Source organism: Somniosus microcephalus, chromosome 7 (genome assembly GCF_052327205.1).
Source record: "Somniosus microcephalus isolate GS21.2 chromosome 7, FLI_Smic_1.0, whole genome shotgun sequence".
In the NCBI taxonomy this organism is placed as follows: domain Eukaryota; kingdom Metazoa; phylum Chordata; class Chondrichthyes; order Squaliformes; family Somniosidae; genus Somniosus; species Somniosus microcephalus.
This window is the reverse complement of record NC_140993.1, coordinates 138,499,792-138,527,276: the sequence shown is the minus strand read 5'-3', so window position 1 is coordinate 138,527,276 and position 27,485 is coordinate 138,499,792. Positions and strand designations below refer to the sequence as shown.

Genomic DNA, 27,485 nt, shown 5'->3' with positions numbered 1-27,485 from the left:
GCATAAAATGCATCTGTAACTTAATTTTACGGCCTTGCTGTCTGTGCAGTGTTTACTGAATTAGAAGCTTAAGCAGTTTAGCAGAAGTGGAACCTGTGGAGACTGAATATGGAGGGACAATCATCGTATCCACTCTCCACAAGCTCTGATTCAGACTTCAGATACAGTATGCTATTACTGATTCACCAGCCCCTTTGAAGGTACATTCCGACAGTCTGACTGGACCATTTTTTGTGCACAACCATCAGTACATTCAGCACACAGCATTATTAGGGCTAATAAAGTAGGGAACAGGATAGAAAGGGTACGATAGCAAAATACTGCAGATGCTGGAAATCCGAAAAAACAACAGAAAATGCTGGAAAAACTCAGCAGGTCAGGCAACATCCGTGGAGAGAAATTAGAGTCGACGTTTCGGGTCTAACCCTTTTTCAAAAGGGTGTTGTGGAGTGTATGGGAAGAGAGTGAGCAGCTCAAATGACACAAGGGAGTTCCACATTAAGGCCCAGCTATAGAGACATCACAACTTTCCCCACGATTTGCAGCGTTTTTTTCCATTAACAAATTACTTGCAAGCTATATTATATTCAATCAAAGAATGATTTAAAGATGAATAATTTACCTTTTATCAATCTATACAACCTTTTGATCATGCTTCAGGAAGAACCTAATGGAGACCTATTCGTTCATCAAGTCATCCTAAGTTAATTATGATGCATATGTTACATTGTTAGGCCTCCATCAGATATTTCTGTCCTGCTCGGTGCCAAAGACCACTCCCATAAGGGAATCCTTGTTCTCTACAAATCGAAGTGTGATTTTATATCTGGTCATGTAGCATTGCTCAGGGGTCAAACTAAAACCTTTTGTCAGTTTAAGTACTGTAGCTTTCTGAATTAAAATAAGCCCTTTTATGTTCACGCAGTCTATGAATAGTGAAAGAATAAACATGCTATAAGACCATGTGAGTTAAGCTAAAACTATGACCAATATTATTGAAAATAAAAAAACAATAGCCGAAAATTAATAGCCAATTTCACTGGCTAGTTTTTTTTCTTTCTTTCTTTCAAATAGCATTCCTTAATATCAGTTGCCCAGTGGTTGGAAACTTAAGTTTAAAGTTTGAAAACATATTCAGTGTTTATTAAAAATTATGATGAGTCTTCCAAGTTAAACCTTTACTTGTAGCCTACACTTTTGTCATTTAATTCTTGTGAATTTTATTGAAAATTTTACAAAAGCATGTGATGAATTTTGTTTTTTTTTTAACCTCCAAACCAGATTCTTTTGAATGCTTACTTTCACTGTACTGGATCCAAATCTGAGTATTTTCTGTATGTACTTCAGTGTTGATCAATCGGCTTTACCCTATCAGTGCTGCTTTGTGTTTCTTTTCACTTCAAAATGGTTGAACACAGGACTCTATGGGGATCCATGTAATTGGGATTATTAATTCTAAGTCATAGCTAATTCTTGTGTCGTTTCAAGGACAACACATACATGATGGATTGTTTCACTCTTTTATCCTAAGTTACTTGTATAGCTACAAACTATGCGTTATATTGCTTGTTTTCAGATGTTGAATATTTTAGTATGTTGTCTTGAGTGCCAAAAACAATCTCCAATTTGGCTTGATTGTAACTATAAAACTAGTAAATTTTAGTTCATTGGTATGAAATGACCCTTTTTGGTTAAGCTTCATTTATTTTCAGTATTGTAATGGAGAGTTCTTACAGCTACAAACACTTGATAGGCCCCTAGCTGAATTTATGCTGGCGAGAAAACATGCTCATCTGCCTTCTGCCTTGTCAATTCCTGTTAATAGTGTTAATAGTACTGTACGTGCATTAAATCATGCTTCTTTTCTAACTGTTGTAGAAAAAATGAAATTTTTGAAACTTTTCCTCTTCCGCTTGGATTTACAGTAATGAGAAGATAACCCCGATTCAATACAAGTCTTGTAAAAACAGTTTACATTCCTATATCAATCCACATGTAAATAAAATGTCTGAGAATTTAACAAATGGAAGAGAAGAAGCAGACGTTTGAGTTGGAGAGGAAAAGGAAAAAAGTGGGAGTTGGGGCGGGCAGGGTGCTGAAAACGCCCAGGGGGAAAAATTGGGTCGTGCTCCCTTTGAGGCGCTAACTTCGCCGCCCCAAAAAAACTAGCGCCCCCGTGGCCATAATTCTCCGGTCGTGCCCCAAGAGGGAGGCGGGGCGCCAATGCGCCCCGCCTCCCTCTTGGGGCACTGCGAGTGAATATTGCAGCATGTCGCGCCGCAGTACTGCAGGCCTTCCTCCCCTTATTAAAGGGGAGGGGCCTTGTGCAGCGCGACTTGGTGCTGGAGTGCCGGCAAAAGAGCCCGACACTCAAGAGAAGTGCCGGACTCACGGAGTGCAGCCGGCACTCCGCGGGGGGGGGGGCGGGTACTGTAGAGGAGGCCGCGGTCGGTAGAGGGGGCAGGTGCTGGCAGGTAGCCAGCAACAAAAATGGCTGCCCGGCACCTCCCCTTTACTTTGCACCACCCCGGCCGCAGGTAGGCCCCCCGACCCCGTCGGACATAGTGTCCGTCGGTAAGTCAGGGGGCGCTACCAAAGATCACGGCCGGGGCGCGAGCTGGGCGCTGTGCACGGTGATGACGTCATCGCCGCGGGCGCTAACGGTTACCACCGCCGCTAACCTCCCGCTGAATTTCGCGGGGGGCATTGACGGTGCCGGACCCAGGCGCTAGTTGCTTTGCGCCCCGTTAGCTCCCTCTGGGTGTTAACGGGAGGCGCAAATCAACCAAATTTTTAGGCCTGGAGTTTTAGGAAGACTTTTGAAAATTGAGTGGGAGATATAAAGGCAGAGGGATTTAGGGAGACTTATGGCTGGCAGAGATCACTGAGGTACGATGCCAACTACAAGGGAAGATGAGACAACGGCGGAAATAGGCTAGCTTTGCTTTTTACCACTGCATCAATATTTTATTATACACAGTAATACTCTGTGCCTTAGAATGCTTGAGGCCAGAACCCAGCTGAGAGTCTTAGCATAAAAGAGGTACTTGATGTTTGATTTACATATTCCTTAATAGTTCCTAATTGAGTTTTTTTAAAGTCACTGTTATCAATTCTGTTATGAAAAGAAAATTGTAAAATTAAATGCCCCCCAAAAAACTAACTGTAATAATTTTAATTTGTTACAGTGTTTCATCCTTTGACTTACGAGGGAGGAGTTGATTGGGACAGGTAATGAACTAACATTTTGCTTGCTTCTTTGAAACCTAATTTACATAATTTTGTAGCATGTTAAAGCATCAGGATGAAGGACATAATTTAAAATGTACAGTACTTTACCTGAACTGTTTGTGAGCCAATCTGGAAATAAACTTAGTGGGGGGGAAAATTCAGTTGTTTGCGCCTCTCGTTGGCGCCTTAAGAGGGTGCCAATTGGGGCGCAAAGCAACTAGAGGCCGGGCGCGGCGATGTTTGTGCCGCTCGCGAAATTAACGAGTCATTTTGCGGCAGCGCTAAACACTACCGCCACGGTCTCCTGCACCGGCAGATTGTGACATCAGTCAAGTGCGCAACGCCCCATTAGCGGCCTGGACCGGATATTGAGTGGCATCCCCGCCTTACCGCCTGCCGCTAGCAACGACAGGTTGAGGGGAGCGTTCTGCTGTCAGAAAGGGACTAGGGGAGCGCTATCTAAAGGCGACCGCTTCCTGCCTTTTTTTGTCGGTGACATTTTTGCACCACGCATTCTGAGAGAGAGAGAGACTTCTGGAGAGATTCAACGCTGTGTGAAGGAGTTTTGAGTACTGAGCAGCACTTTGCAGGTTTATTTTGATTTGCCCTTCCTTGCTTCGCCAGCGCTCTGAGGTAACGCCTCGCTCCTCGTCCTTTGCGCCTTAAGACAGGTGTGAAGCGCCTGATTTAGCACTCCAATCCCCTCCAGGGGCGATAAAAGCCAAGTTTGCTGTCGGAGGCGATAATTAGCGCCAGGCGCTGAACTTTGTGCACCGCCAATAATGGCGCCCCAAATGGGGCGATACCGAATTTTTCCCCCAGTGTCTTTTTATAGTAGCTTTCATTTAGCAGTTGCAAATGCAACACTGGGATCAGTTCAATACTCACATTTACAAACACTTGTCCTCAGCATCGAGGATCCAAATCAGAAGATAGCAATGCTAACCCAGATCCTGGAGTTTGGACAGACTCCAAAACAGTTGTTCATCAGTCCACATCCTCAAAGAATAATGCCAAAGTTTCAGAGTCTTTCCAGAGGATGCAACCGGAGTACTTCCATGGCAGAGTTGTCTCCAGGTAAACCTGCAAGATCAGTGGGCTGCAATTATAGTTACTCTGTACTAATAATGAACAAATCAGTGATCCAGAAGCCTGTGCCATTATTATGATAGGGTAATTTATTTTTTATACCACATTTACTTCAATGCTTTGCCACCAATTGCAGGCTTATGTGTGGTGACACAGCAGTAAAGTAAATCAACTGGTAGTGTGTACCACCAATCAGATAGTATGAGGCATTCTGTACCACCAACAAGGTGATATTACATAGAACGTACAGCACAGGAACAGGCCATTCGGCCCAGCTGGCCCATGCTGATGTTTATGCTCTACACGAGCCTCCTTCCACCCTATTTACATCTAACCCTATCAGCATCACTTTCTATTCCTTTCTCCATCATGTGTTAGTCTAGCTTTCCCTTAAACATATCTGCGCTATTCCCCTCTACCACTCCTTGTGATAGAGAGTTCTATGTTCTAACCACCTTCTGGTAAAGACATTTCTCCTGAATTCCCTATTGGATTTTTTAGTGACTATCTTATAATTATGGCCCCTAAATTTGGTCTCCCACAAGTGGAAACATCTTTTCTACTTCTACCCTATCAAACCCTGTCATAATCATAAAGACCTCTAATAGGTCACCCCTCAGTCCTCTCTTTTCTGGAAAAAAGAGCCCCAGCCTGTTCAATCTTTCCTGATAGGTATAACCTCTCAGTTCTTTATCATCACTGCAAATCTTTTTTGCACCTTCTCCAGTGCCTCTATCTCATTTTTATAATATGGAGATCAGAACTGTGCACAGTGCTCCAAGTGTGGTCGAACCAAGGTTCTATGCAAATTTAACATAACTTCTCTGCTTTTCAATTCTGTTCCTCCAGAAATGAACCCCAGTGCTTGGTTTGCTTTTTTTAATGGCCTTAACCTGTATGAACCAGGACCTCTGATTGTAACGCCACCATTGACAACAATCTAAGCCATTGGAGCACACCTTATAACTACCTCCAATGGTCCTAATTTTTTATTCATCGGCCTGCATGTTGTCTTCCCCAGGCATTGCCACGTCTCATGCTAAAATGCTGATCTGGTGTTGTAGCAACTGCTGTGTAAAATAAACAGTGTGGGTTTTTAAAGCACAAAGAGCTGTAATCTGGCATTGGAGAATCATTTCTTAGTCATTCTGCAATATAAACACAGTATTATACAAGACAAGTTATATCTGTTAAATTTATACTCAACAACAACAACTTGTATTTATATAGCGTCTTTAACGTAGTAAAATGTCCCAAGGCGCTTCACAGGAGTGTTATAAGACAAAAAATTGACACCGCGCCACATAAGAAATTAGGGCAGATGACCAAAAGCTTGGTCAAAGAAGTAGGTTTTAAGGAGTGTCTTAAAGGAGGAAAGAGGTAGAGAGGCGGAGAGGTTTAGGAGTTCCAGAGCTTAGGGCCTAGGCAGCTGAAGGCACAGCCACCAATGGTTGAGCGATTATAATCAGGGATACTCGAGGGCAGAATTTGAGGAGCGCAGATATCTCGGGGGAGGGGGTTGTGGGGCTGAAGGAGATTTCAGAGATAGGAAGGGGCGAGACCATGGAGGGATTTCAAAACAAGGTTGAGAATTTTGAAATCAAGGCGCTGCTTAACAGGGATCCAATGTACGACAGCGAGCCCGAGTGATGGGCAAACGGGACTTGGTGCGAGTTAGGACTTGGGCAGCTGAGTTTTGGATGACCTCAAGTTTACGTAGGGTGGAATGTGGGAGGCCAGCCAGGAGTGCATTGGAATAATCAAGTCTAGAGGTAACATAAGCATGAATGAGGGTTTCAGCAGCAGATGAGCTGAGGCAAGGGCGGAGACGGGCGATGTTACTGAGGTGGAAGTAGGCGGTCTTTGTTATGCTGCGGATATGTGGTCGGAAGCTCATTTCAGGGTCAGATATGACGTCAACATTGCGAATGGTCTGGTTCAGCCTCAGACAGATGCTAGGGAGAGGGATGGAGTAGGTGGCTAGGGAACGGAATTTATGGTGGGGCCTGGAGACAATGGCTTCGGTCTTCCCAATATTTACTTGGAGAAAATTTCTGCTCATCCAGTACTGGATGTTGGACAAGCAGTGTGTTAATTTAGAGATTGTGGCGGGTCGAGAGAAGTGGTGCTGAGGTAGAGTTGGGTGTCAGCGTACATGTGGAAACTGACACCGTTTTCGGACGATGTCGCCAAGGGGCAACATGTAACTGAGAAATAGAAGGGGGGCCAAAGATAATCCTTGGGGGACACCAGAGGTAACGATGTGGGAGTGGGAAGAGAAGCCATTTCATGCAGACCATTCGTTAATTTTAATCTCCTGCAATTATAAAAGTTGTGCTGGGAGAACTGGGCTCCAGGATTAATTTTGGATTGCTCTAGCAAAGAGCTGACACACAGGATTGAATTGCCTCCTTCTGTACTGTAATCTTCTACGGTGATGCAGTTTTCCCCTATATTATTTGATTATAATATGGCCAAATTATAAATGGATGTACTTATGTGGCACTTCTATTTATTGAATTAATGCAGACATTTTAGTAGTTTTATGATGTAAACTCATTCCAACTAGGAGTGGGATTTAAGTGCATGCAAATGTATTTCAGCAAAGAACTTTTAAAAGTGAAAACCATCCTATATATTGGGATTGAAGTTTTGAGGTGGGATCAAAGACAGGATTTTAGGTGCTACTCTATCCTCTTATCGAGCTAAGTTTTTTAATTCAAATTAAATTAGGTTTTGATTTATAAATAATATAGTACCGTGCTTTCTCTTTGGATGCTGGAGTTTCCTGTACCACTGTAACCAATTTTCTGTATTGCAGTTTCTCCCTGTGAAGATTCTTCATTTGAAGATTTGACAGAAGAAAGCCTAAAACTAGCATGGAGTAATATCAGTAAACTGAGTATAGTGTACCAGCAAAAGATTCACAAGGAGTAAGTTATATATCTCATTCCATGCAATTGAGTGACGAACAGTGTAATAAGGATAAGCTGACGATGTAAATATATTCTAGCTGGATTGTAGTACTGATATTTATGTATCCAGGAAGAGAAAAGGCCATCAAGCCTGTCATATTTGTTTGCTCCTATCCTTGACTGAGGTCATCCACATATACCAACCCATTCACTCGCTTCCCACCTTCTGGGAGAGGCAAAACACAGAGAACTGTAGTCAATTCAGAAGTTAAAGGTCCTTTCCAGCTCCCCATGGGTGAGCACGCAAGCTCTCGGATGCCCCAAATCCACAAATTATTTTTCAGAATAATCTACTCTTGCATTCCATATGCTGTGATAACCTCATTTTCCTGAACTCCATCTACTGCTTTCTTAAAGGACTGTAAAGAATCCGTATGGATAATTTTAACTTTTAGCGCTGGGTAAAAAATAGCTGATAGCGAATCGGCAGCCCGTTTTAAATCTCCCCCGATTTTCTTTTCCATTATTAATTAAATAAACATCATTGCCAGTAATTTCCATTATGGAACAGAAAATTGGACATGTAAAAAGGGCTGTTGATTCACTAATGCCCATTTTTTTGCCCGGTGATAAAAGTTAAAATGACCCCATCAGTCTTCACTGCCTCCTCCGGAAGGCTTACCTGTTACTGTTGTGGCTTCTGATTGTCTTTGTCTTTGGATTTTATCTTGGGTTCCTTTTTGCAATTAGGGCAGTGACTGGAATCGCTGTAGCTAGTAATGGAACTTCAGTCTTCACGACTTCTCAAGGTAATTTATTAAACTCCGAGTATGTGATCACTTGTAATTAGGAAAACTAGCCATGTGTTCTGTCTTCAGCTTGGTACTAGGCTACAAATTTAGATTTGATGAAGTAAAAGCAAATTTTTACCAAACTTCGTTTAGTGTATGGCAGTGATCCTGCAGCAATGGTTTACACTGCCTCTCAGTTGAGCTACTAATGATATTTCTGGGTATACTGCAAGATGATTTTTTAAAAATAATATTGTTTAGCAGTTTGTGTTGCTGACTAGCATAATATTCCATTTTATAGCACGTCTCTGTTTTTGTTTGCATTCTGTAATGTCTATATAGCTTCCAATTCCACAGCCATGAAGTTATGTTGTACTTTCTTCTAATTCACACCACAGATTCAACACTCAAAATGTTTTCCAAGGAAACAAAATTGTTACAACGGAGCATGTCCTTTTCAAATATGGTGAGTTCTGATGCTGTAGAAAAAAAAATTGTCAGACAAAGAATCCCCAAATGTTCATTGCTCCTGAGGGTAAAGTAGCAAATAATTTTAAACCAAGGAAAGTCTACTTTAATGCATGTTTTCGTCAAGGTCTATTCCAGAGGCTCGGTGGGAAACTGCACTGTGCGGCATACCACCGAGACATTCTAACCTGGAGCATGCCAGGTCTGATGCCTTTGTGGTGTGTTGAGATAGCTGGTCTCAGAACATTGGTGGGAGTGCTGTAATAAATCTCTGTTTCTGAGTAAGGGAAGGCACAAATCAGTGCGGGTTCTTGCTACTAGTTTCTGGTAAGCTGCTGAAAATGCACATATGGTCATCGGGTGATAACAGGATTGAGTTTGGCTGTAATGTCCCACTAGAGGTGATAGCCTACTGATGTTCATCATCTAGGCTTCCAATTGAAGACTGGCTTCTTAGATGAAGTATTGATGGACTACTAAAAGCTATAGTTTAGTCTTTCACGAGAGCTGGGGAAAAATCATCAAGACAACTGGAGGGTATTAAATATATTTTAGTCCATAGAAGTCTCCCTGCTTTGACTGATTTAGATTATATAGCTTCCCATATATTTCAAGTTTCAGTGTCATTCTGTGATCATTCCCGGTAAAGCCTCACCATTGAAATCTTATAGGCGCTTCATGGTATAAAACCAATAATTACATGTTTCTGTGCTTTGAAGGGAGAAAGGAACAGTTTTTTCCCCTCATTTCTGTGATGATATTGTTGATCTTGATTAACATTTTTGTCTGTATGCTAATTTAAGAAGGAAGTGTGGCCTATATTAAAATGATTACAAAATGTAAAATCATTAAATAAATAATCAACATCGTCAGTAATTTCCGCAGGGCTTCCCAATCTCTTGCCGAAGCTAGTGATCCTAATCTCTCGCTATAACTTCAGCAAAAGATTGATGGAAACTCGAGCGAAATGGCATAAACATCAATTTACGCTGTGTCTCCTGGGTTTCCACCAATCTTCTGCCGAAGTTACAGCATGAGATTTCTGCGGAGCATCTTCCCCCATATATTTAATTCTTTGGTCTGTAAACAGCCTGCTAAACTGACCCATCAATCTTTTGTTAGGCCCTGTCATCTTGTTTGTTACTGGAGGATACAACTGTCCTATGTTCATCGTGGGATAACAATGTGTAAGTATTGAATGGCCTGTTTACCAAATGTTGCTAATTATGGAAACGTGCTTTTAAAAGAAAATATTGTACACTGTATTCAGGAGGGAAAGACCTTTCAGGAGTGAAATTAGGAAACACTTCTCCACACACAGGGTGGTAGAAATTTGGAACTCTCTTCCGCAAACGGCAATTGATGCTAGATCAATTGTTAATTTTAAATTGGAGATTGATAGCTTTTTGTTAACCAAAGGTATTAGTTCCTCAGCCATCTCCTCTTTTTAAAGGCAGCCCGTTGTTTGTTTACAGTTTTGCCTGCCTATCTTTGATTCCAATTTACCCGGGCCAGATCCATTCGCAACCCACTGAAATCAGCTTTCCTCTAAGTATTTTTACTCTAGATTGCTCCCTGTCCTTTTCCATAGCTAGTCTAAACCTTATGATACTGTGGGAAATGAGGAGCAATGTTTTCACACAGACGGTTGTTCTGATTTGGAACGCACTACCTGAAAAGGTGGTAGGATCAGATTCTATAGGAACTTTCAAAAGGCAAGTGCACATGTACTTGAAGAGGACTAATTTGCAAAGTTATGGGGACAAAGCTGAGGTGTGGAACTAAATTGGACAGCTCTTTCTAAGAGCCAGCACAGGCACGACATGCCAAACGGCCTCCTTCTGTGCTGTAAGATTCTATGATTCAAGTAAGTGTGTTTAGTCAGTATAGTAGATAGTCTCTGATATTTCTCTGAATTTCCTGTTATAGATATTTTTACTCAGTAGCTTATGGACGAAGGCAAGATACACTGATGGGCCACGATGATGCTGTTAGCAAGATCTGCTGGTACAATGATCATTTATACACTTCTTCCTGGGATTCTACAGTCAAGGTTAGTGCTGCTGTTTATAATGGCCCAGAAATTCGGGTCTCCACGGGTGAGTACGCACGGGGTACTCGCCCGTAGGCCCGATGGAAGTGCCGGTTTCCTGCATACACTGCGCATGCGTGGGAAACCGGCACTTCCGTTCCTCTGAACGAAGGGGTTCAGAGGTCGTGCGCGGGAGAGGCTGCGCGTGCGCATCGAACTTCGTCTTTTTTTACAGGTTTTCCCACGAGGGTAAGCCTGCAGAAGTTAGAAATGTAAAAAGCAGGCGTAAGGCCTGCTTTTTACAAGGTAAGTGGTGAATTAATTAAAATTAAAACATTTTTTCCACAGGTTTATTATTTTTAAATACTTTAAAGCGAGGTAAGTTTATTTTTAGCCCCGTTAGAAAATAAAATGATTTTTTTCAAACATTTAAATTATTGTTTAAAATAGTTATTTCATGTAATTTATAGTTTATTTAAAAAATGTGATGTTTTTCAAAAATGTATTTGAAGATTTAGTGCTATTTTGGGGCCGTAGTATTTATAAGTCTTGACAGCACTTCCTGTCAGACTTATGAATGGAGCATTCCCTGCTCCGATTGGCTCCCCGTGGCCCACGTGATCCCAGGGGACGCATTGAACTAACTGCGCCTCTGGGATACGCAAGCACTGCGCGCCGTCAGCTGGACCAGGCCCCGGATCGGAATTCCGCAGGGGCCCAGAGCTCAACGGCCGGCGCGCAAGGTAAGTGCAGATCGGGGGCTTACACTCGCGAGAAGCCCCCGACCCGAATTTCTGGGCCAATAAGTACTAGTTCATCTCATGTGGCTTTGCAGATGGTAAGTCCAGACCAAGTGTAGTCTTCAGGTGAAGGGGAATAATTGGACTAGAGTACACAAATGTAATACAGATCTTGTAATTACATTTACATTATTCAGCTGTCAGCCTTGTCTCAGTGGTGGCACTTTCACCTCTGAATCAGAAGGTAATGGGTTAAAGCCCCACTTATGTGAGTTTTCAGCACATATTCTAGGTTGACACTTCAGTGCATTACTGGAGGATGCTGCACTGTCGGAGGTGCGGTTTTTCAGATGAGACATTAACTGAGGCCCTGTCTGCTTCTCGGATGGATATAAAATATCTCATTGCACTTGATGTGCCATCAATAACTCAAAGACAAGGAGTTTAAAGGATTCAACTAAAGGCTTTTAATCACTAAGAACATTGCAGGTCTTTCCACATCGGGTTCGTCTGATAGAATGACTCATACAGCTCTTGAGACCTTTATATGACAAAAGACAGGGGCGTAGCCAATACACACAATAGGAAAAAGGGGGCGGTACACACAATACAAAGCAGGTAAAACACAGGGGCTGATGAAGGCATATATTTCATCACATTCACCCCTTCTACAGATTTAGTCTGTCCGGGGGTGTGATAGTCCTTCCTGAACGTCGCAACAGTACCTCGGGTTCCGACCGGGAGTCCGTGGTGCCCTCCTGGGCATACCCATGTGTTGGGGGTGTTGCAGGTACTTCTGGGGGTGGTGAGCCTGGGGATGGTGGAGGTTCTTCTGGGGGTGGTGGTGATGGGTCGTCGTCGCTTCCTGCCGAGGCGAGGTCCTTTATGGACACCGTGTCCTCACGCCCGTCGGCGTGCTTGACGTACGCGTACTGTGGGTTTGCGTGGAGTAGGTGTACTGCCTCCACGAGGGGATCCGTTTTGTGGCCCCTTGCATGCTTCCGTAATAGGACTGTCCCTGGGGTGGAGAGCCACGAGGGTAGGGACACTCCTGAGGTTGATTTGCGGGGAAAAACAAACATCTTCTCGTGAGGAGTGGCGTTAGTAGCAGTACACAGTAGCGACCTTATCAAGTGGAGTACGTCTGGGAGGACCTCTTGCCAGCGGGAGGTGGGGAGGCCTTTAGACCTTAGTGCTAAGGTGACCGCCTTCCACACTGTCGCGTTCTCCCTCTCCACTTGCCCATTACCCCGGGGGTTATAACTAGTGGTCCGACTCGTGGCTATCCCCTTCGACAGCAGGTATTGGCGCAGTTCGTCGCTCATGAACGACGCCCCCCTGTCAGTGTGGATGTAGTTAGGCATGCCGAACGTGCAAAACAGGTTGCCGAGGCACTTGATGACCGTGGCACTGGTCATGTCTGGGCAGGGGTAGGCGAATGGGAAGCGGGAGTACTCGTCCACAATGTTGAGAAAGTACACATTGCGGTCGGTGGAGGGGAGTGGTCCCTTGAAATCTAAGCTCAGGCGCTCGAATGGCCGTGTAGCTTTGATCAGGTGGGCTCGGTCGGGCCTGAAAAAACGGGGCTTGCATTCCGCACAGGTGCGGCAGTCCCTGGTCATCGACCGGACCTCCTCGATGGAATAGGGGAGGTTACGGGATTTTATAAAGTGAAATAGCCGGGTGACCCCCGGGTGGCAGAGGCCATTGTGAAGGTCCTGTAGCCTGTCCCCCTGGATGCTGGCACACATCCCTCGTGATAGGGCGTCGGGGGATTCGTTGAGGGCCCCTGGCCTATATATTATGTCGTACTCAAACGTGGAGAGTTCGATCCGCCACCTGAGAATTTTGTCGTTCTTGATCTTCCCCTCTGTTTGTTGTTAAACATGAAGGCTACCGACCGCTGGTCGGTAAGCAGGGTGAAGCGTTTGCCGGCTAGGTAGTGCCTCCAGTGCCGCACTGCCTCCACTATGGCCTGGGCCTCCTTCTCTACCGAGGAGTGCCTGATCTCTGGCCCTTGGAGGGTTCTTGAGAAAAAGGCTACGGGCCGCCCATCCTGGTTGAGGGTGGCTGCTAAAGCGAAGTCGGACGCATCGCTTTCGACCTGGAAAGGGATGTTTTCGTCCACTGCCCGCAGCGCGGCCTTCTCAATGTCGTGTTTAATGCTGTTGAAGGCGGCGTGGGCCTCGGCCGTGAGCGGGAAGGACGTTGATTTCAGGAGGGGATGGGCCTTGTCGGAATAATTGGGGACCCATTGGGCGTAATAGGAGAAGAACCCCAGGCACCTTTTCAGGGCCTTGGGAGTGTTTGGTAGGGGTAGCTCCCGTAGGGGGCGCAATCGGTCGGGGTCCGGGCCGATTTCCCCGTTTTCCACCACGCAGCCCAGGATACAGAGGCGCGTGGTGCTAAAGACACACTTATCCTCGTTGTAGGTGAGATTGAGTCTGAGGGCGGTTTTCAGAAATCTCGCGAGGTTCGAGTCGTGGTCTTGCTGGTCGTGGCCGCAGATGGTGACGTTGTCTAGGTATGGGTAGGTGGCTGTTAACTGGTTCTCATCGACCATGCGGTCCATCTCCCGCTGGAAGAACGGGACCCCATTCGTTACCCCAAAGGGGACGCTGAGGAAGTGGTAGAGGCGTCCGTTCGCCTCGAAGGCGGTGTATGGACGGTCCTCCGGCCTAATGGGGAGCTGGTGGTATGCCGATTTTAGGTCGATGGTGGAAAACACCCGGTATTGCGCAATTTGGTTAACCATATCCGCTATGCGGGGCAGAGGGTAGGCGTCTAGCTGGGTGTATAGATTAACCGTCTGGCTATAATCTATCACCATCCGCTTCTTTTCGCTACCCTTAACTACTACTACCTGGGTGCGCCACGGGCTGGTACTGCATTCGATGATACCCTCCCGCTTGAGTCTTTCTACTTCCGACGCAATGAACCGTCTATCCTCCCAGCTGTACCGCCTACTCTTGGTTGCTATGGGTCGACAGTTGGGTGCGAGGTTGGCGAACAGAGAGGGCGGCTTGACCTTCAGGGTAGCCAGACTGCACACTGTGAGGGGCGGCTGGGACCCGCCATAGGTAAGCGTGATACTTTGGTGGTGGCACTGGAAGTCCAGACCCAAGATCACGCTCACACAGAGATCTGGCATTATCAATAGTTTAAAATCTCTGTAATCAGTGCCTTTTACCGACAACATAACTGCGCAGAAACCTGTAATTTTTGAGGTATGAGTCTTATCAGCCATGGCGATTTTGCCCTGTGTGGGGACTATCGTTAGTGAAAGTCGTTTTACCAGGCTAGGATGAATAAAGCTTTCGGTGCTCCCGCAGTCAATCAAGCATTTAACCTTGTTCCCGTTTACCTCTATGTCCATCATCGATTTAGACAACAGATGCGGCCTGGATTGATCCACTGTGATCGAGGCCACCAGTGGGTCCTGGAGGTCCATGTAGTCGGGGCAAGATGGTGGACTCCATGAGGGTGGACAAGATGGCGTCCAAGTTGGCCGCCCCCACGGCGCGCACGCGGCGGTGGTGGAGTTGGAGGCGGGGTTCCCTCTGCAGACTTTGCTGAAATGTCCTTTCTTCCCGCATTTAAAACAGGTGGTGCCCTTCGCTGGGCACAGATGCCTGGAGTGTTTGTCCTGGCCGCAGAAGTAGCATTTCGGGCCCCGATGCATCGCGGCAGTAGTGGGGCTCCTGGGTGGGGGCTGGGGCTCCGATGGTGCTGGGCTGGCCTGAGACCTGGGAGGTGAAGATGCCTTCCAAGATGGCGGCCCCCACGGCGCGCACGAGGCGGAGTGGGCCGCGTGGCCTGAGGAACAGGATTCAGAGTTCCTCTGGGCCATATCCAGCGATCGCGCTATGCCCATAGCCTGTTTTAAGTCCAGTCCCTCCTTTTCAAACAGTTTCTGCCGAATGTAATTTGAACTGAGGCCCGCAATAAAGGAGTCTCGGATCAGCTCCTCCGTGTACACGGTGGCAGACACGGCCTTACAGTTACAGTCTCTGCCCAGTACTTTTAGGCTTAGCATGAAGTCCTCTAGTGACTCACCATGCCGCTGCGTGCGAGTAGTCAGAAGATGCCTGGTGTACACCTCGTTTATTGGCCGCACGTAGTGGGCCTTCAGAATGGTGCAGGCATCCCCGTAGCTGGTGGCATCTTGGATGAGAGGGGAGACCGGATGGCTCACCCAGTTTCGCAGGATTCCCAGTTTCACGTCTCCGGTGGCGGTTGCGGCTGCTATGGCGGTGGATGAGTTTGCGATGAAAAATTCGAAGCATTGGAACCAGTGTCCGAACTGTGTGGCTGCGTCTGAGGCATGGGGGTCCAGATCCAAGCGCTCTGGTTTCAGGAGTCGATCCATCTTGGTGTTTTAGTGATTAAAATTGATGTGCCATCAATAATTCAAAGACAAGGAGTTTAAAGGATTCAACTAAAGGCTTTTAATCACTAAGAACATTGCAGGTCTTTCCACATCGGGTTTGTCTGATAGAATGACTCATATAGCTCTTGAGACCTTTATATGACAAAGGACAGGGGCATAGCCAATACACGCAATAGGAAAAAGGGGGCGGTACACACAATACAAAGCCGGTAAAACACAGGGGCTGATGAAGGCATATATTTCATCACAGCACTATTCAAAGAAGAGCAAGGGACTTCTCCCGGTGTCCTGTATTTATCCTTCAATCAGCATCACTCAGAAACAGGCTGTCTTGACATTACTCTCATTGCTATTTGTGGGGCCTTGCTGTGCACAAATTGGCTGCCACATTTACATTACAACAGTGACTACATTTCAAAAATACTTGACTGGCTGTGAAGTACTTTGGAATGTCCTGAGGTTGTGGAAAGTGTTATATAAGTGCAAGTTCTTTCCTTTCAAATTCCACAACTACGTTTGCAATGGAAATGACTAGTAACTGTATGTAAACTTGTCATGCTGTAATTATACCCTCCCTCCATTAGTGGAGGTACAACATATCCACTGATGGGAGAGTGTGTTTACAGCTTGACTAGTTTACACACAGTTACTATTATAAAAGTGGATATAGGAATTTATAATAGGAATCAATTGATGGAAGTGCACACACGTTTTTTTTTCTAATTCTCAATAGCGTCTTCTGAGAAAAATGTCTGCAAGTGCTCCACATAAAGTGAATTACTTTGAGACGTAGTGACCTTTGTTAAATTTTGTGCACAGCAAAATCCCGCAACAGCAGTGAGATTAATCTGTTCTGTGGTATTGATTGAGGGAGAAATATTGACCAAATCACCAGAAGAACACGTCATACTTTGAATACAAGGGGCCAGATTTTCAGTGTGCCGTGAGGCGGGCTTTCAGGCGTGCGGGGGGGGGAGCAAAACTCCTGAATTCGGGTGTCCCGACACCATCCCGCCCAAAACCCGCCTCCACGTAAGTTTCAAGGGAGGCGGGTACCCGTCCCACACTGGGACCCGCCGACCCGAGGCGGGAAGGGATTAGTGCCAATTAACTGCCTGTTAACAGGCAGTTTTTAGCCTAATCCCTATTTTGAGGGGTGTCGCGTGGGATTCCCGACGGCTCCAAACCACACCAGGTTAGAGCAGGCGGGCCGTCGGGTTGAAGGACTTGGAGGGGTCGCGATGTCAGTGTTCAGGTGAGTGATGGGTGCATGAGTGCAAAGGTAAGTGTGTTTGGTGTGTAAAGAAGTTTAAATGACCTGTACTTACCTTAACAGCCTTCCTTCCTCTAGGCGTCGGGAGTCCATCACTCAGCCGGAACTGAAAGCTGAATGGCTGCGATCTGTCAAAAGTGACAGCCTTCAGCTTTGAGTGTCAGTGAGAGTTCTAACTGAGTCTGCGTAGAAGGTCTCAGGTTAGAAGTCAGACTGTCGGTGTTTGACAGCTTCAAACAGCTGTGAAACACTGATATTTCATCTGTCAAAAACTCTTGACAGATGAAATATCAAAAAGTTAATCTGTCTCTTTCTCAATATTGAAACCGTATATTTCTGGTATTTGCATTTTTCAGTTCTAATCCCAGTACTCTGAGTTGATCTTGAACCTAGCCCCAGAGATGAAAGGGCACTAATTACCCAGTTGGAAATTTCCACTTGCCTGACTTTTATTTTTCCTTTTCAGTCAGATGTTTTATTCACCAGTAAAATTGTGTATATTTTGAGGGAGGGTGGAGGCGAGAATCTCCTGGAAGCAGTAAACTATAACATATATTTTCCTGAATGTAGTAATCTCTTGTGGTTTTTTAAAATGAAAGCCCTGTTCCTTTACCCAAAATGATACGTAAAGTGTACATCGGTGTTCACTTTCCTGTTTTCCCTCCTCCTCCCAGCCTGCAGCGGTCAGACTTCTGAAAGCTTCCCAGCACACGGAGAACATTAGCGGTATCAAGATGTCAGTTTGTGTTTGTTATCTGACCTATGAAACCATTTGCACAGATGTTCTGCTGTACAAGGACTGTTGGAAGATGGTGCATTGAGCAGTAGCAACAATTGACCATTCATACAAAAAAAAGTTTACATTTACAGTCTTTGTTTCCTGCATTTTATTATTGCACTGATATAATTTCCTTGTCAAATATGAGTTGGCCGCTAAAAGGTTTTATTTTAAAATACATAAACATCACAGTTCCGTTAATGTGGGTTTTGTTTTTTTGCTTCCAGTGTCCGTTTACCAGGATCTTCCATGGGTATATGTGCTCTGGTCAAATTGTCTTCACCTTTGGCGATGCTGGCACCCAATTTTAAAATCTGCAAAAATGTTGTGGATCCTTCCCAGAAATTAACATCCATGACACTTGTTTGCTTATACATCATGGGGACAAAATTGGATGGCTGACTGGCAGACTCCTGCCGTGTATCTGGCAAGAATCTGCCAGAACAACCACACACTTCGCTGATTCGCTTGACCTCGGACTTGCCTTGCAGTTTCCTGTGGTCTTGTTTAGGGGCGGAGCCTCTGCCGGCCCAAACAAGGCCACTGACTCAAAAAGGGTGCTGACTCTCTAGCTGGGAGCTCTTCTTTCTTGGCTTTACAGAGGATCAGTGTAAGCTTGGAGGCTGGTAAATGGATTAAGCAGAGGTGTACTGGCCTCTTGATGGGCGCAAGTGGGCTCGGTCAAGGATGGGGAGGGCAGGCCAGCATTGTGACCTGGACTCTGAAGAGAAGAGATAAGATAAACATTTTAAAGTGGCCCCCTTCCTTGGTGGCATAAACTAGTGCTTCTGGAGGTGCCCCAACACTCATTCCTTATATCCACCTCACCTTCCCTGGCCACCAACACCTCATCTTGCAGCCTTCCGGGTTGGCTGGTATCCCCAAGATGAGACCCTAGTAGCACAGGTGCCCTCCTAGCCCATTCAGAAATGCAAAGCCTGCTTCAAAGTCAGCAAAACAACAGCAACAACAATAACTTGCATTTATCTACTGTCTTTAAGTTATAAAAATGTCCCACAGCACTTCAGACATGTGGTGGGGAGGGTGGGTGCACAGGGCTTGTGTTTGCTGGTAGTTAATAGTACTGACAAATTCAGAGTTACTTGTATGCAATGAGTAATCTTAAGCTCTTGTTCCTCTAAGTACGTTCCAGTATCACACTCAGGAGGGCAAAAAGCATACCTCGCTAGAGCAATATTCTTTGTTTACCACTTACACACATGATTTGGACTTAGGCACAAGAGGATTGATAGAAGTTTTCTGATAACAAACTAGGGGGTGTATATGGAAGTATACAGGAGGACAAAGTCACAGATAACAAACTCTGTGTCTGTGGTGCATTGTTCCTCCTCATCCTCCTCGACTTCTATGCAGCCTTTGATACAATCAACAACATTATCCTCCTCCAACGTCTCACCTCCATTGTCTAGCTCAGTGGGACAGCCCTTGCTTGGTTCCATTCCTGCCTAAACTATCTTAGCAAGAGCACCTCCAGCAATAGCTTCTCTTCCCACCCCCACACCATCACATCTGGAGTCCCCCAAGGATATATTTTTGAACCCCCTCCTGTTCCTCATCTAAATGCTGCCCATTGGTGACATCTTCCACAGACATGGGGGCAGCTTCCACATCTTCAACACCCAACTCTACCTCTCCACTGCCTCGATGTGGTCAGACTGATCTTCAGTTTTGGATGAGCTGCAGTTTCCTCCAGCTAAACATTGGAAAGACCAAAACCATTGTCTTCCACCCGCACAAACTCTGTACCCTTGCCATTGATTCCATCCCCCTCTCCGGCCACTGTCTCCAGCTGAATCAAACTGTTTTCAACCTCAGCATCCTATTCAACACTGAGCTGAGTTTTCAACCATGTCTCCTTTCCATCACAAAAATTGCCTACCACCACCTCTGTGACATCGTCTGCCTCCGCCCTAACTCCGATATCTGCTGCTGAAACACTCATCCATGTGCTTGTCACCTTTAATATTGACTTTTCCGATCTCTTCTGGCTGGCCTCCAATCCTGCACCCTCTGTAAATTTCAGCTCATCAACACTTTGTTGCCCATAGCTTATCTGGCATTGTCCTGTTCACCTATCACCCCTGTCCTCAATGACTTAAAGTGGCTACCAGTCCCTCAGCATCTCAATTTTTAAAATTATAATCCCATATTTAAATCCCTTCATGGCCTTGCCCCTTACTATCTCTGTAATCTCCAGCCCTACAAGCCCCCTCCCCTCAAACTCTCCGTTCCGAATCCTCTGATTTCAGCTCCTTGTGTATCCCCTCTCTTCACCCCACTGTTAGCAGCTGTGCTTTCAGCCACCTAGGCCTCACACTCTGGAATTTCCTCCCTAAATTTCTCACCTCCTGCTCCTCCTTTAATACCCTGCTTAAAACCCACCTCTTTGGCCAGGCTTTTGGCCACCCTTCATAATATCTCCTCCTTTAGCTCGACAAAGTTATTTTGATTAAGCCTCTGTGAAGTGCCTTGAGACATTTTTCTACATATAAATGCAAGTAGTTGTTATTGTTTGGATCAGGATTCGGTAAAGAGGCCAAAGCAAGAATATATATGCCAGCAATGACTTGTGATGTCTGTGTGTAATGAAAGTCATCCTGTAATTGATGCGATTTGATGCCTTCTGGGGCTACAAATAATCTTAGGAATGTGCTTTATTACTGTTCTGTTGAATACTGCTCCATCTGCAATGAAATCAATATCTAGTATTACTTCATTTGAAAACTGGTCAAAGCAAGCTATTTTTATATAATGAAAGTGGCCCTGTGAATGATATGATACATTTCTCAGCACTTGCACTTTATTAACTGAATACTGCTTGGCTATTGTTGGTTTATGGTACTATGCGACGTATGATATCATCGGGAAAGAAGGCGTCTGTGTGTGGTTTTGTCATAAGTATGTTATATTTTCTGGCCCATTAAATACTTTAAGTCTGATATCTCAATAGTAGCCATGACATATACTTTTAAGCCTACTTTATGGCTTGCTATTGTTTGCTTTTTTTTAAATTGTCTATCTCTTTCCAGTATTGAAAGTTGTTTTTCTTTAATTTAGTTAAAAAAAATAACAATTTAGAAACTTGGCTTCTAATGATGAATAATCAAGTTTCAGTAGCTGAATAAAATTAAGTTTTACCTTTGGTTGGCTGTAGGTCTGGAGATGTGCCTCTGCTGATCTCTCTAGCTCTAGAAAGAATAGCTGTGAACTAATGGCTGAGTTGGAACATGATGCAGGTGTAAGTACACAACCCTTCAAGTATCTTGTTATCCATGCATTCATATGACAACTCAAAGGTCAAAAAATGTGTTTCTCTTTGATGTGGCCAAATCTTGATGAAAGGGAAGGGAATTTTTTCACTGAAAGAAACCTGAGCAAATTATCAAATTTATGCCCGCTTCATCTGAAGAGAAATTTGCGATGCAGGACAACAGCTTAAGGCAAAGCGCAATCAGTAATGAAAGAAAGACTTGTATTGATATTGTGCCTTATCACATTGCAGAAATATACCAAAGCACCTTGTGTATTGAATTACTTTAGCTGTTATGTAGGCTAAAGTAGAAGCCATATTAAGCATAGCAAGATCACAAATAGCAATGAGATGAATATCAGCTTGATCTGTTTTTGGTGGTGATTGAGGAAAGAATATTGTTGAGGACACTGGGAGATCTGTGCTTCAAAATATGCCATTGACCTTTAATGTCTGCTCAAATTATAAGGACAGGCAGATGAGACGTGATTGTCTCAGCTGAGGGATAGCACCTCTGTCAATACAACAGTTCTTCATTACTGTACTGAAGTGCCAGCCCAAGTTATGTACTAAGTCCTGGAGTAGAGCTTGAACCCACAACCTACTGACTCAGGCGAGGGAACTACCAACTGAGTCAAGTTGACACAAAATTAATTAGGCAAATTTATTGGATTGTTTTGCAGGTAGTGCCAGTTTTGTAATGTGTTTCCTATCGCCTAGTAAATATTTCAGCTTCTCAAACTAGTAGTTACACAGTTTTTAGAAAATGATCTATGATCGATAAATAATAATAGTTCTGCCTCATATTCTCCCTTTTTAAAAAAAATTCTCTCTCAATCTTCGCCCCCCCCGCCTCCACATGCACTATTTCCCTCTTCCAACTTGCTCTTTTGTACTTCACTTGTTTTTTTCCCTGCTGCCTACCAGGCATCAATGCCAGATGAAGGGCCAAGGCCAATAGTGCCTTCAAGGTTGAAAAGAGCAGAAATAACAACAGAAAATGCTAGAAATACTCAGCAGGCCAGGCAGCATCTGTGGAGAGAAACAGAGTTAACATTTCAGGTCTGGGACCCTTCTTCAGAACTTGAAAAAGCTAAAGATGTAACAGATTTGGGGAGAGGAGGGGGAAGGGGAAAAGAGCAGAAGTAGGTCAAGAAGTAGTGATTACATGACGCCAAATTTGACTTTTAAAACCATCTACATTGTAAGAGGGAGGAAACACTGAGGGGGGTAGAGTTTCATAGCTAAGGTCCTGAGAGAGAATGGCCTAGAAATTCAGTTGGGCGCGCCAGCCGTTAGCGCCTTAGGAGGAGTAGATCTCGAGCGCTAGGCGCTTAGCGCCCGGGCGCAGCGCGATCTGCGCCTCGCCCCAACTTCAGTACACATTTAGCGCCGGCGCAAAGTCTTAGCGCGCGCCCTGCTGCGCGCGCAGATCATGACGTCATTTACTAGTGCAACACCCTTTGTGCGCCCCGAACCGGAACTTCACTCGCGCCGGGCCATTGTGCGCCGGGCGGCCCTAACGACTGTGAAGTGGAACGGTACACAGCCGAGGCGGGCCGCGGGGAGCGCTAATTAAAGGGCACTTACCCTGCACTATAAAGGGCAGCCATTTTGCAGCATTCACTCTTGTGCAACGGTTTTTTGGAGAGAGACCAAGGAGGAGAGCTTACTGGTTTGGACCAACACTATGACAGGTATTTTTGGCTCAGGCCAGAGCTTAGCAATTATCTTTGCCTTCATTGAGAGCTCAGTGTTTGCCAGCATATAATGGGGGCTGCATTGGGTGCCAACGCTGACTTTCAGCCTTATGCCAGAAGAGCTTACAGACGCCGTGAGAGAGTGGCAGCCCTGGCTAGACGCAGAGGGGGCAACAGGCGTCGCCAACTGAGGCCTTACCCACCCAGGGTATACCGCCAGCAGTCCTCCTATCTGACCATGTCTGCCGCGATGTGTGTTAGGAGGCTGCGATTCAGAAGGGAGGTGGTTGCAGACATCTGCCAGCTGCTTCAGAGAGATCTGCAGCCACAGCTGATGCGCAGGACGTCTCTGTCGGTGGCAGTGAAGGTGACGGTGGCTCTCAACTTCTATGCCACCGGCTCCTTCCAATCCGCTGCTGGGGACATCGCTAACATCTCCCAGTTAGCCGTGCCTTGCTGCATCCGCCAGGTGACCGAAGCCCTTTTCAGAAGGAGACATCAATTCATCTCCTTCCCCATGACCCTGGACAAGCAGCAGCAGCGTGCAGTGGGATTTGCAAGAATAGCGGGCTTCCCCATGGTGCAGGGCGCCATTGACTGCACGCATGTGGCTTTGCGGGCACCTCTGGGGCATGCCGAGGATTACCGCAACCGGAAGGGCTACCATTCCCTCAACGTACAGCTGGTGTGTGACCACAGGCAGCGCATCCTAGCTGTCAATGCCCGCTTTCCAGGCAGCAGCCACGATGCCTTTAGCCTGCGACAGACAACTGTGGCTGACATGTTCCAGGCACAGCCTCCCCCAAGAGGATGGCTTATCGGGGACAAAGGCTATCCTTTGTGTACCTGGCTCATGACCCCGCTCCGCGCGCCCACGACCCCTGCTGAAGAGGCATACAACGAGAGCCATCAAGCGACTAGGAACATCATAGAACAAACAATCGGCGTCCTCAAGCAACAGTTCCGCTGTCTCGATCGCTCCGGGGGAGCCCTCCAGTATTCGCAGGATCGAGTCTCCCAATTCGTCGTCGTTTGCTGCATGCTGTACAACCTGGCTATCTGCAGGACTCGGGCACTGCCACCTCACGTTGGACCCCCACCTCAGGGGGAGGAGCATGAGGACGAGGAGTACCAGCCCAGGAAGGAGGCAGAAGGTCCAAGGGCCGCCCGTCGGCGGCTTATTGAACGTCACTTCTAGGCCCCCTGTCAGGGAATGGCTTGTGCCAATGAAAGAACATGATTGCAGCCGCTCCGCAAGCCCTCAGCCGGTTAAGGCAACAAACACTTCAAAGATCAAACATGGACAATGTTAATAAATAAAAAGCTTTATTGTACAAACTCGGCCCTTCACACATGAAAACCAAAAACAGATGAAACCCCCAAAAAACACTCAAACACATTACTCGCTCCCACAACCTGGAGAGGATTAACAAAACAGTGCAACTAAAATGGCCGTCATCCTCGGCCTTCGTAAAAAACAAACATCACATCCTCGGCCTCAAAAAAACAAACATCCAATTCTCGGCCTCAAAAAAACAAACACAACTGGCCACACATTTGACTTTTTGGCCCGCTAGGGCGATGCCTTGGCCATCTTTGTGTGGCCCCTGCCCGCCCTGCTGCTCCTCTTCAAAGTAAGGCCATTGGCTGCTGCAAGGCTGGGGGCAGGCTCCAGAGGGGCACATGTCGTGACGGCAGATGCCCTTGAGGGTCGGCCTAGTCGAGGTCTGGCCGTCGAGCGGGCGGCTGTTGAATGCTACAGCTGTGGCTGGCCAGCATCAGTCGCTGCAGCAGCTCCTGGCAGCTCCACTGGGGGAGTGGCAGTGGCGGCTGGAGGAATGGGGGCAAGCTGGCGGATGGCAGGCGCTCGCTAGTCGCCTGAGACACTGGCACTCGCCCGGGCCAGCACTGCAGCATGCGCACCAATCTGCCGAGGGACAGACCGCTGTGCTGCTGCAGCGCGCCGGGTGCCCTGGCGATGCCTGGCTGACACCGAGTGGCAGCAGTGAGTGCCCGTGTTGACCTGTTCAGTGACCTCATCAGAGCACCCAGTGACTGCACGGCACCACTGATCAGCTGGCCACTCGCTGCCTGAGCTGCCCCGAATGCCGCCCGACTCGCTGCCTGATCTGCCCCGAATGCCGCCCGACTCGCTGCCTGCTCTGCCCCGAATTCCGCCAAACTGATGGCCTGTGAGGCCCCGACGTCGGTGACACTCCGAGAGAGGGACTCGATGGCCTCAGGCAACCGTGCCACTACCCCCATGAGCTCCGTGTGCCGGCGCTCCGAGTCCGCGGACAAGTCCTCGAGGCGTTCCATCTCCTCGGCGAAGACCATCTCCGGACTGGAGGCCGGACTCTCCCTCTGGGGAGAAGGCCGCCGAGCTGGCCGACCCTTCCTGCGTTGCTGGACACCGCTGGGCCCAGCAATTGGACTCCCCTCCGACCCTTCCCCCCTCTGGGGAGAAGGCCGCCGAGCTGGCACCCCCCCTCCCGCGTTTCTGCAGGCCGCAGGTCCCATGAGCTCCCCTCCCCTCCGACGCTTCCGCCACGCTCCCCTCCAGGGAAGACGTGTCCCCTACATTCGCATGGGTTGCCACGGCTGAGGGTTCCCCTGATGGGCCGCCTTCCTCTTGCTCCTCCTCCTCCTCCTCCTCTTCTGAGGGGCTGTCACTGGCAAGTTCAGGGACCTCCTCCTCACCATCTGAAAGCAGGAAGGCACAAGAGTAGCTTTAGAGTGAGGAGAGGGCGTCAGCGAGGGATGCATGAGTGGTGGCATTCAGCGCATTGGTCGGACAGTGGCAAAGGATGTAGATCTGATGCGCAAGTGGGACGAGAGAGGTCCAAACGTTGATGTCCTTACCATTGGTGCCCAGAACAGGGTCGGCATCTCCACATGCAACGGGGCCAATCACCCGGCCACCCATGATGCGCTCCACGCGATGTTGCAGCTCGGTGAGCGGCTGGATCTGGGGTCGGCCTCCCCCGGTCGCAGTCCGGCTCTTCCTATTATTGGCCAGCTTGGCCTGCAAGAGAAAGGACGGCCTCTAAGTACAGTGTGTCGCCCTGATCTTGTGTACACTGCCTCCCATGGTGGAATAGCCTGGCCAGTGTGTCGCCCTGATCTTGTGTGCACTGCCTCCCATGGTGGAATAGCCTGGCCAGTGTCGCCCTGATCTTGTGTGCACTGCCTCCCATGGTGGAATAGCCTGGCCAGTGTGTCGCCCTGATCTTGTGTGCACTGCCTCCCATGGTGGAATAGCCTGGCCAGTGTGTCGCCCTGATCTTGTGTGCACTGCCTCCCATGGTGGAATAGCTTGGCCAGTGTGTTAAGTGCAGAATGTGCAATTGATGTTCATGCCTGTCCCATAGCTGCTGGATGAGGGCTGGCCATTAGGGCTTTCAGGTCCCTTTGCCCATAATGTGAGGTGCACATGCAAGGATGAGGAGGTCACTGGAAAGGGTACTCACCCTGACAATCCGCGTGAGGTCATTAAACTTTTTGCGGCATTGGACACCGGTCCTGGGGACCTCGCTGTTGGCTGACACCTTGCTGGCGACATGCCTCCAGGCGCGGACCGGCGCCTTCCTGCCATTGTCCGGGTACAAAATATGGCGCCTCTTCTCCACACCACCAACCAGCACACTCCGATCACGCTCTGAGAAGCGCTGCACTCGTTCACGGGCCTTCTGCATGGCTTCAGGCGCTATTTGGGTCCAGCAGCAGTGTTCAGGCCTAGCTGGAGGGCTCCACTACCCAGGGCGTGGCAGCAAACAAAGTCGACCCTTCCCCCTTAAGAGCTGGCCGGCGCCGGGGTGTCTGCTGTCAATCACGAGATGGCCGCACCTGCGCTGCGCCCAGCCTCGGCGCTCTCGCTCAGCACCTCCGGCTTAGCGCCTAAAGAGAGGCGTCCAGCGCCAGTTTTAGCGCTCGAGCAAACTCTTAGGGTGAAGCTAATGAATATCGGAGAAGTGGCCTCGATTTGGCGGCGGGCGCAAACTTTAGCGGCCGCCCGACTTTACCGCCCCAAAAGTGGCTACAATGAATTTCTAGGCCAATGTGTTTAAGGTCATGTGACGAGTTTTGGGCCTAGAAATTAGATTAAGCCACCACGGCCCAAGGTTAACGGCCACCGATAAAAAGAGTGCACAAGTACCGGTATTTTGGTGTTGCCTGCTGATTTAAATGAGCACAGCGCAGAACCTCCCGTGCAACGCACTCTTTCAGGCACTAAGATCAGCAGGAGGCCGAAGGTCGGGTCTAAAGTATCTGTGAGGTGTTATCAGGAAATCGCGATCGATGAAAGTGAAGTACAATGTTTCCAGTTACGTTTCTCAGTTGACAAGAGAGGGTATGCAGGATAAATGAAAGCCTAAAAATACACTAATCTGTCATATTTTAAAGAATGCAACCAATATTTTCGATTCTACTTCTTAGAAAGAAATAAAGCAACCTATTCTTTTAATACACATACATAGTGAATACCTCTGTCATTACAGAGGCTTTTCACTGCAAGTCTTTTTAGGAGTATATCCCTCTAGAAAGTACCCGGATCAGCATTTTGAAAGGGTAACGGTGCACTGGAATTGGGAGATTTGTTTGCAATACTGGATGTCCGAGCCGGCACAGGTGATCCATGATTCCTCCCCATCAATGGCTGAATGCACGGGTGTGCTTTGGGGAGGGCGGTAAAGGGAGCGGCGACGTCCAAAATTGCTCAGCGTGCGTCAATTTGGTGTTGCATGCTGATTGACGTCACGCTCCTGATCATTAAAATATTTGAGGCGAGTGCAGACAACAGCAGCAC

General features: G+C 47.1%; 1 protein-coding gene across 2 annotated transcripts in view; it reads left to right on the top strand.

The window, feature by feature from the left end:
• nsmaf (neutral sphingomyelinase (N-SMase) activation associated factor) overlaps positions 1 to 27,485 on the top strand; it is a 103,831-nt gene that overhangs the window by 57,774 nt on the left and 18,572 nt on the right. For both annotated transcript variants that reach the window (XM_085992997.1, XM_085992998.1), the window contains exons 20-27: positions 3,189 to 3,231; positions 4,142 to 4,308; positions 7,142 to 7,253; positions 7,986 to 8,044; positions 8,425 to 8,492; positions 9,617 to 9,681; positions 10,424 to 10,547; positions 20,883 to 20,966. In XM_085992997.1, coding sequence (XP_085849123.1) covers positions 3,189 to 3,231; positions 4,142 to 4,308; positions 7,142 to 7,253; positions 7,986 to 8,044; positions 8,425 to 8,492; positions 9,617 to 9,681; positions 10,424 to 10,547; positions 20,883 to 20,966 — 722 coding nt within the window. The remainder of the gene's footprint in view (positions 1 to 3,188; positions 3,232 to 4,141; positions 4,309 to 7,141; positions 7,254 to 7,985; positions 8,045 to 8,424; positions 8,493 to 9,616; positions 9,682 to 10,423; positions 10,548 to 20,882; positions 20,967 to 27,485) is intronic.